Source organism: Mustela putorius, unplaced genomic scaffold, assembly GCF_011764305.1.
Source record: "Mustela putorius furo isolate JIRA1106 unplaced genomic scaffold, ASM1176430v1.1 tig00003862_pilon_pilon_pilon, whole genome shotgun sequence".
NCBI classification, from domain to species: domain Eukaryota; kingdom Metazoa; phylum Chordata; class Mammalia; order Carnivora; family Mustelidae; genus Mustela; species Mustela putorius.
In genome coordinates this window covers 1,336,806-1,345,940 of record NW_025422014.1, presented here as the reverse complement: position 1 = coordinate 1,345,940, position 9,135 = coordinate 1,336,806, and the positions used below count along the sequence as shown (strand labels likewise).

The 9,135-nt window shown below is 37.4% G+C and overlaps 1 protein-coding gene across 1 annotated transcript; it reads left to right on the top strand.

Moving 5' to 3' along the window:
- Positions 1-5,987: 5,987 nt before the first annotated feature.
- On the top strand, positions 5,988-7,582 carry LPAR4 (lysophosphatidic acid receptor 4). The gene has a single exon (XM_004777094.3). The coding sequence runs from the start codon at positions 6,072-6,074 to the stop codon at positions 7,182-7,184; it is 1,113 nt and encodes a 370-aa protein (XP_004777151.1). The 5' UTR covers positions 5,988-6,071; the 3' UTR covers positions 7,185-7,582.
- The last annotated feature ends 1,553 nt before the right edge of the window (positions 7,583-9,135 follow it).

The following is a 9,135-nucleotide window of genomic DNA, read 5'->3' as shown; positions in this document are numbered from 1 at the left end:
TTTATATCACATAATAAATTTCCTTACCTTATAATTTTGGTATATGTGTTATTAGAAAGGTCTCTCCATGCACACTATTGTGACTAATTCTGTTTCATAGAATTCATTGGAGGAAATCCCTAACAATAATATCTCCAGAAAGTTCAGTTATTACCCAAGTCTTGGATAAAATTGGTGTTAAAATTTGGTTTGAACTGATACGGTGAGTACTACTCTTTTGGTAGTAACTTTCTCCAAAATTCTTAATTTCATTCTCCAACTTCCTTTTTTGTAACCAATACTTCCAATTTATTGTATTGATAAGATCCAAAACTCCAGAATGAATGGAAGCATTGTGAATTTTTATTGTAATTCAGATAATTTTGGTATAGATGTATATAGATCCTTTGATTTAAGTCCTCTGTGACATTGGTATATACCCTTAGAGATGGGAGGCATATTTTTTACTCATATTATCAAAATCAGTATCCAAGTATGTCAGGTGAATTGGTGTGCAAATTGATAACTAATTTGCCTGTTTAAATATGTCTAATAAAGCCAAATTCCCAGTTGGTATGTATGAACCTCACAAAAGTTGGAAATGAACTCTTTTAGGAACACCCAAAATGTTTTCCAAGTGGTCTGGGGCTTCTGCTGAGATGATACTGAATCTCAAGATTCTAAACAACTTCATAATATTAAGTTGAGCAGTTTCTCTGCAATTATCTTACTCTGTATCTATTAGGGAAAGTTCTATTTTGGTAGGGTTGATCCAATCTTTGGCCGCATCAGGTTGAGCACTAAACAGTATTATTTTTTAAAGATTAGACTGTGTCATCAAGTGGAGGGTTAGTGGGAGACTGGATTATTGTAATGAAAAAAAAATCAAGTTAATTACTGAGGTTAGGATCTGCTCCAATTAGGGCCTGTGTCAATTTCTTGCTCTTCTCAAATAAAGTGAAGAGGCAGAACAACCATAATAATTTCAGTGCAAATCGAAGTCAATATAAATATGTGATTTTTAAAAGGATATTTCTTGCATTGAAATAAATGAAGCTTATCAATCTGAAGATTTGATGCACAGCTTGGCTTACTTGACATGAAACATGAAAGAGATCAATTTCACAGCTTAGTTCTGGAGTAAAATATTTACCTATGGTTTCCTCCATGTTATTAATGCCATAAGACTAAGTTGTATTTTAAAAACTATTATGAAACATCAACCAGTGCATAGGAACATCAATTAGAACCATGTGTATGATAGTGAGCCATGTCTGTGACTTAGTCTTATCTGTTAGCATTCACTCTCATGAGAAGCAACAGTCTGGACATATTCCCTATTACTCCAGCAGAATGGTCTGATCTGTATTTTTTTGCAATATTTTTATATTTTTTAGTTTGCTTCACTGCTAGATATTTATAGGCAAGGACACAATAGGTTTTGGCTTCCTCTGAAAACTATTGTCAATGTTTCTAAGCTTCAACCAGAGTAGAAAAAGGAAGTCCTCTGGGGATCAGAAGCACTCTGACCTGACCCAAGCTCAATAAAAATGGAGCAAGGCAAGACAATTTGAGGATACTTTACCTTTAAGCTTTGTCTTCCTAAACTCTGGACTGTCTTCTATAGGGAGAAAAAAAGCAAGCCAACGTTTCTAGGCTACTGGGAATATGCCAGGAGTTAGAACTTTGATTTCAATGTTATCCTTTGAAAATAGCATTTAGTGTTTGAAAGTTTAGCATTTAGTGAAGTGATTTAGGTATTCATCTTTACAGGACCAAAAAACTAACTCCACCTCTTCTAGGAGCCCCAAAGACCCTAAACATGGTATATTTCATCATTATTAGAAATTTTTAAAAAGTGTGAACACTACCATGCACTGTTCAAATTGGGTCTGTATGTGTAAGTTAAAGTTGAGAATTCATTAAGGGTCAGATTTCCTTTTGGTCAACCTCCAGGTGATCTACCTCTTGCCCATTGTCAGTTAAAATATATCCACCCAGTTCTCTGAACCCCCTAGGTGATTAAATATTGGAATGATTGGATGCAAAGGTCTTTACAAGACAATAGTCCCATGTTACCTACAGTGGAATATGTGATTAACTGAATCAGCCTGTGTTTTTTCTTCTTCATCTCATCTGAAGCTCATGTTGGCCCCCTTGCCTTCATTCAGTGCGCAGTATATTAGCCATTTATGAAAAATCTAGTGGTTAAAAAAGTTTCTTTTAGTCAAAAGAAAGGAAGTCAGGGGCGCCTGGGTGGCTCAGTGGGTTAAGCCGCTGCCTTCGGCTCAGGTCACGATCTCAGGGTCCTGGGATCAAGTCCCGCATTGGGCTCTCTTCTCAGCAGGGAGCCTGCTTCCCTTCCTCTCTCTCTGCCTACTTGTGATCTCTGTCTGTCAAATAAATAAATAAAATCTTTTTAAAAAAAAGGGAGTCAGAAGAGACCTTGTTTTTTTTTTTTTAAATATCATTGATTTTCCTTTAGAATCATCTTGAGAGTCAAATGCCTCTCTGATTTTTTAACCAGAGCTCAGTGGGAGATGGTCCTTATGAGGGCACCCTCTGGATTGTCCTATTATGAGAGAATTGTGTAAAGTTTGAAATTCGGGGGGGGGCTTTCTGAGGTATAAGGTATACATGGTGCCAGGAGTAAGATGTGTTGCTTGGTAAATTCAGCTTACTAAGAAAGACAGAGATGTAAGTGTCTAGTTGTGTCAGGAAAAAGAAGGAAAAAAATCTTCTATAAAGTTTCCTTGTGATTAGGTAGGACTGAATACTGGCAAGCTCAAAAAGCTACTCACAAGCCCTTTGAATCTTCTTAGCCTCAGCTGGGAGGCTCAGAGGTAATGTTTATACAAGAAAGAGAAACAGTATAGTCAAGTTACAGAGTGAACTAGTGTCTGGGTCAGAAATAGAACTCCTTGCTTCCAATGCTGTGTTAAGTCCCAGCACCACGCCCTCACTGCTAGACAGCAAAGGTGCTATGTGTTCAAGCAAAGGAGAGCTATGAATAGGGCCTTAGTGGCTGTTTTCCCATGCCCTGTCTTTAGGACTGAGACTGTAATGCTTTCTTGTCTGTGGTCCTTGCTCTCCCACAGGATTTGGTTACTCAAAGCAGCAAAGCAGAAGTGCGAGACTGCCCGTTGTTGGTGTAGTGTATATGTTCTGGGAGACATAAAACTGAATGGAAAACTAGGGAAAAAAATTTCGTCTATTTGAAGCACACCAACTTGGGAAGTACAAAATAAAAGCCAGTAAGCTAGAAGTATGCTGTGTAAAAAGGTCAGTAGGCAGAGTTGAGGGGTTCTGGGTACAGGCAAAAAGACATCTGTCATGAAAGCATTTATCTTATTGGCAGTACTTATTGTAAAAGGCAGGTGCAAGCAGGTTATAGTGAATGAAGATTTGCTTTAATATTAGGGATTTTTCAGTCCCTTAATTTCTTTAGATTATGTAATTATGTTAGAGGAATATTTTTTACTCTCTTGATTTCTTTTAACAATTAAAAAAAAATGGCATCCAGACTAATGGGTAGTGAGTGGTAGATGTTAAAAATACTAGATAAAGTGCTTTAAGCAGTTGAGATGTTTGCCATTCTCTTTTTCCGTCTGCCATCCCTTTGGTGAAAGAATTTGTAGAAACTTGGGACTACAGTTCCCAAAGAGGGATAGAAACCACATTAACTGAGATTTTTCAGATTCTTCCTGTTTTTGCAGATCAGCTTCAGTGACCTTAAATATAGTGATCGCGTACTATTCTTTCTGAGAACACTGGAAGGAATGAGATGAAGCAAAGTAGTAGAGAGGATGAGATTTGAGGAATTGTGAACCAGAAAAACCTCCCAAGGCCCTAAATACAAATTAGATAGCAGCACTGACCTCTCCCGATCAAGGTCCTCTTTCTTTCACCTTTTCTTCTCCTCATTCTCTCAGTTCTTCGGTTTTAATTTCATTGCTATGTTCTTTCCCATCTCCTCGTTTGCTCTTCTTACTTATTTTTATTTCTCCCTGTCTGTTTTTCCCTCTTTTGGACCTTATTTGGTTAAGGTTCCCATTGTACTTTGCTTTTACATATCAAGGTTGATTATGGCAAACACTAAGTGGGGCCTATGGGATGAAATGGTCAAGAAAGAATATGAGAGGCACTCCATAAAGATTTTTGACTGAGAATCAAGTTATAGGAAGTTTCCAATCTTAACTTGAGAACTTTAGCTATTAAAAATGACAACTCTTTGATATACATTTCATAAGTCATCTCTCCAAGACCATTTCTCTCTCTAGGCACTGCAGCGAGTGATTTTTTTTTTCTCAATCCAAACACTGGTTGAAATAACTTTAGGCCTCTATATCTCAGGCAGATTCCTCACTCCACTCCCTTCTTTGTTACATAGAGTGGCCCTTTGACCTGTTTGCTGGGAGTTGGAAGGAAAGAGTAATGTAAGGTGGAATCACTTCAGAAAAATGCCTTTCACATTTTAAAATATAATCATGTGAAAATCCATTATTGGTTATATCAGGGAGCAAAGACCACTTTTACTCCATATCCTCCTCATTGAAAAGAACTCATTCAGCAGTTACTTGTCCCTAGTGTATTATAGAGAATTCGAAAGACAGTTCCTATGGCAGCTGTTAACATAGAATGTTAAACAGATTTCTTTTTTTTAAGATTTTATTTATTTATTTGACAGACAGAGATCACAAGTAGGCAGAGAGAGAGGAGGAAGCAGGCTCCCTGCTGAGCAGAGAGCCCGATGTGAGGCTTGATTCCAGGACCCTGGGATCATGACCCGAGCAGAAGGCAAAGGCTTTAACCCACTGAGCCACCCAGGTGCCCCAGAAAGTTAAAAAGATTTCTATATGCAAACTAGAACAATGTTGGTCTAGATACCCAACAGGATGATCAAGTTAATGACTGCCACATGTATAAACAGTGGCAAGCAATGGGCAGGTAACCAACTCATCCGATCAGAAGTGTATAGTGGGGTAGGGGGTTGGTCCTTTAAGTGAAATCTACTTTTACATTTCACTTGTAGTTAACCAGAAAAGGTTTTATTGATTAGGACCAATTTAGGAGCTGAAAGCATGAAAGTAATGGATTGGGCTGTGGGAAGGGGAGATGAAAACATACTAGGCTAAGCATTTAGCAAGAAGGAACTACAATCTGCAAGAGGGAAATTCTGAGATTTTTATGTGAATTATCACCCTCAAAAGGCTATGTAATATGGTGAAAAAATCTTTTCACCAGAAGCTTTAATTGACTGAGCGATCTTTGCTTTTTGAACTATGTTTTAGAAGAAAAGTGAATCAATAATTTACTTCAGAAGTTTAATCATAACTTCTTTAAGAGCATGTCCTGGAGGTGCCATATTGACCTGTAGTCTTGTAAAATAGAGCTAATACTCAGACAGTGAAGTTTACTAGTATTGGAAGGGAGACAATATAATTTAGATTAGTGTAACAATCCTTTGGTTAGGGATAAAAAATCTGAGTTCTTGTTCTGACATTACCATTTATACATTCTTCTAATTCTGATGTTGTAATTTTAAGTTACACAAGCTTCAGTTTTTTTCTTCTGTAATATGGTGATAAATTCTTTTCTTGCCTATCATATGGTGTTCTTAAGGGAATCAAAACACATTTTTGAAAGTTAAAAAATTTTTCACACATTTCAAACTATTAGTGCTGTTTTAACTATCAGTGGTCTGTTTCCCCATCCCCATCCCCCATCCCTGTTTAGGCTCTCAAGCAACCAATATCTTATTCCTGTTCATTGTAATGCTGCATATAGTATTGCCTTTATTATATTAAGTATGATCTCTCCCAGTCTTGCAACATACTCGTATAGTAACTTTTGACATATGGTTTGTGCTCAAAACGTCCTTGTCAAAACAAGCTGAACGTGCATATTGTTTCTAGTCTGGTAGACAAGATATCTTTTACTCCACAGAAATGAATGGAAGGCAGACTTGGTTATTCATTCCATCTTGTCTCCTATAGGAGGAAAATATTTCTTACCAGTCTCTAGTCTCAAAGTGGTGAACCCTGCAGCCAGCAGGCCTTCTGAAAAACAAAAACAAAAACAAAAGCAAATCCATGGGTGACAGAAGATTCATTGACTTTCAATTTCAAGATTTAAATTCAAGCTTCAGACCCAGGTTAGGCAATGCTACTGCCAATAATACTTGCATTGTTGATGATTCCTTCAAGTATAATCTGAACGGCGCTGTCTACAGTGTTGTATTCATCCTGGGTCTGATAACCAACAGTGCCTCTCTGTTTGTCTTCTGCTTCCGCATGAAAATGAGAAGTGAGACTGCTATTTTCATCACCAATCTGGCCCTTTCTGATTTGCTCTTTGTTTGCACTCTACCTTTCAAAATTTTTTACAATTTCAACCGTCATTGGCCTTTTGGTGACACCCTTTGCAAGATCTCTGGGACTGCATTCCTCACCAACATCTATGGGAGCATGCTATTCCTCACCTGTATTAGTGTGGATCGTTTCCTGGCCATTGTCTATCCCTTCCGATCTCGTACCATTAGGACAAGGAGGAATTCTGCCATTGTGTGTGCTGGAGTCTGGATGCTAGTCCTCAGTGGTGGTATTTCAGCCTCTTTGTTCTCCACCACTAATGTCAACAATGCAACCACCACCTGCTTTGAGGGCTTCTCCAAACGTGTCTGGAAGACTTATCTGTCCAAGATCACCATATTTATTGAAGTTGTTGGTTTCATCATTCCTCTGATATTGAATGTCTCTTGCTCTTCCGTGGTGCTAAGAACCCTCCGCAAGCCTGCTACACTGTCTCAAATTGGGACCAATAAGAAAAAAGTCCTGAAGATGATCACAGTGCATATGGCAGTCTTTGTGGTATGCTTTGTACCCTATAACTCTGTCCTCTTCCTGTATGCTCTGGTGCGATCCCAAGCCATTACCAATTGTTTGTTGGAAAGATTTGCAAAGATTATGTACCCAATCACCTTGTGCCTTGCAACTCTGAACTGTTGCTTTGATCCTTTCATCTATTACTTCACCCTTGAGTCTTTTCAGAAGTCCTTCTACATCAATACCCATATCAAGATGGAGTCCCTGTTTAAGACTGAAACACCTCTGACCACAAAGCCTTCCCTTCCAGCTATTCAAGAAGAGGTTAGTGATCAAACAACACATAATGGTGGTGAATTGATGTTAGAATCCACCTTTTAAGTAATGAGAACTGTCTTTAGGTGTAGATATGGTTTTTCCTCTGCTATGAACAAGACAGTTTGGAGCTAATGATACTGAAAGTAGATTAATGTACTGAATACAGTCAGATACATTTATTTGAATGTTTATTGTGCATATGCTGTTTTGTTCAATAATTATAGGTCAGGTCTAATTACAACAACCAAAAGAGATTGACAAACTTCTGCTGGGTTGTAATTTCATTGCACCACATTATATAAGTAGCCAGCCAGTGACCTTGACTTTAGTGATATGGAGATGATTTTAAAAATTTTAATAAAGGTATTTCTACTCTGACAATATTTGGTAATTAGGTTGGGCCTATAAATATGGAACAAATTCAGGGATTATTTAAAAAAAGTCTTTGTGTTACTACTGATACATGTTAGTTTTTTTTTCCTTTTTTGTATTGTCATAGAGTACATTTTAGCACAAGATCAAAAGCTTTTGCACAGCAAAGGAAACAGTTAACAAAATCAAAAGACAACTGACAGAATGGGAGAAGATATTTGCAAACGACATATCAGATAAAGGACTAGTGTCCAGAATCTATAAAGAACTTAGCAAACTCAACACCCAAAGAACAAATAATCCAATCAAGAAATGGGCAGAAGACATGAACAGACATTTCTGCAAAGAAGACATCCAGATGGCCAACAGACACATGAAAAAGTGCTCCATATCACTCGGCATCAGGGAAATACAAATCAAAACCACAATGAGATATCACCTCACACCAGTCAGAATGGCTAAAATCAACAAGTCAGGAAATGACAGATGCTGGCGAGGATGCGGAGAAAGGGGAACCCTCCTACACTGTTGGTGGGAATGCAAGCTGGTGCAGCCACTCTGGAAAACAGCATGGAGGTTCCTCAAAATGTTGAAAATAGAACTGCCCTATGACCCAGCAATTGCACTATTGGGTATTTACCCTAAAGATACAAATGTAGTGATCCAAAGGGACACGTGCACCCGAATGTTTATAGCAGCAATGTCCACAATAGCCAAACTATGGAAAGAACCTAGATGTCCATCAACAGATGAATGGATCAAGAAGATGTGGTATATATACACAATGGAATACTATGCAGCCATCAAAAGAAATGAAATCTTGCCATTTGCAACAACGTGGATGGAACTAGAGCGTATCATGCTTAGCGAAATAAGTCAAGCAGAGAAAGACAACTATCATATGATCTCCCTGATATGAGGAAGTGGTGATGCAACATGGAGGCTTAAGTGGGTAGAAGAATAAATGAAACAAGATGGGATTGGGAGGGAGACAAACCATAAGTGACTCTTAATCTCACAAAACAAACTGAGGGTTGCTGGGGGGAGGGGGTTTGGGAGAAGGGGGTAGGATTATGGACATTGGGGAGGGTATGTGATTTGGTGAGTGCTGTGAAGTGTGTAAACCTGGTGATTCACAGACCTGTACCCCTGGGGATAAAATATATGTTTATAAAAAATAAAAAATTAAAAAAAAAAAAAAAATTAAAAAAAAAAAAAAAAAAGAATATATTTTAGCCTAACATTATTAATAAGAAATGTATTAAATTTAAAAAAGCTGGTGAAATTTATTATATATATTTTGAAAGTAGAAACATAAATTGTGTTTGCCTGAATATGGATGCAAAGAAACAAATTAACTGGATTTACACATTTGTAGTTCCCAGCAGAGTCAGTTTTTTTAATCTTAATTTTTTATACTACATTAAGATTTTAATATGAAGCTTCAAATCCAGAAAGCTGCTAAATGTGTGCCCAAAATAATTACAAAATAGAAAATCAAATAAAACAACAGGTATCCATTAAAAACCTAGCAACACCAACATTTTTTCTTGAATTTCTAATTATCTTTCTTTTGAGAGACTGATTCTATAAAATATTCTTCATACAAAATTTTGGAGGACAATGCAGCCAGAATATTGAT

Excerpts from the sequence above, each read along its gene's own strand:
- LPAR4 (XM_004777094.3), top strand. The coding sequence starts at position 6,072 with ATGGGTGACAGAAGATTCATTGACTTTCAATTTCAAGATTTAAATTCA.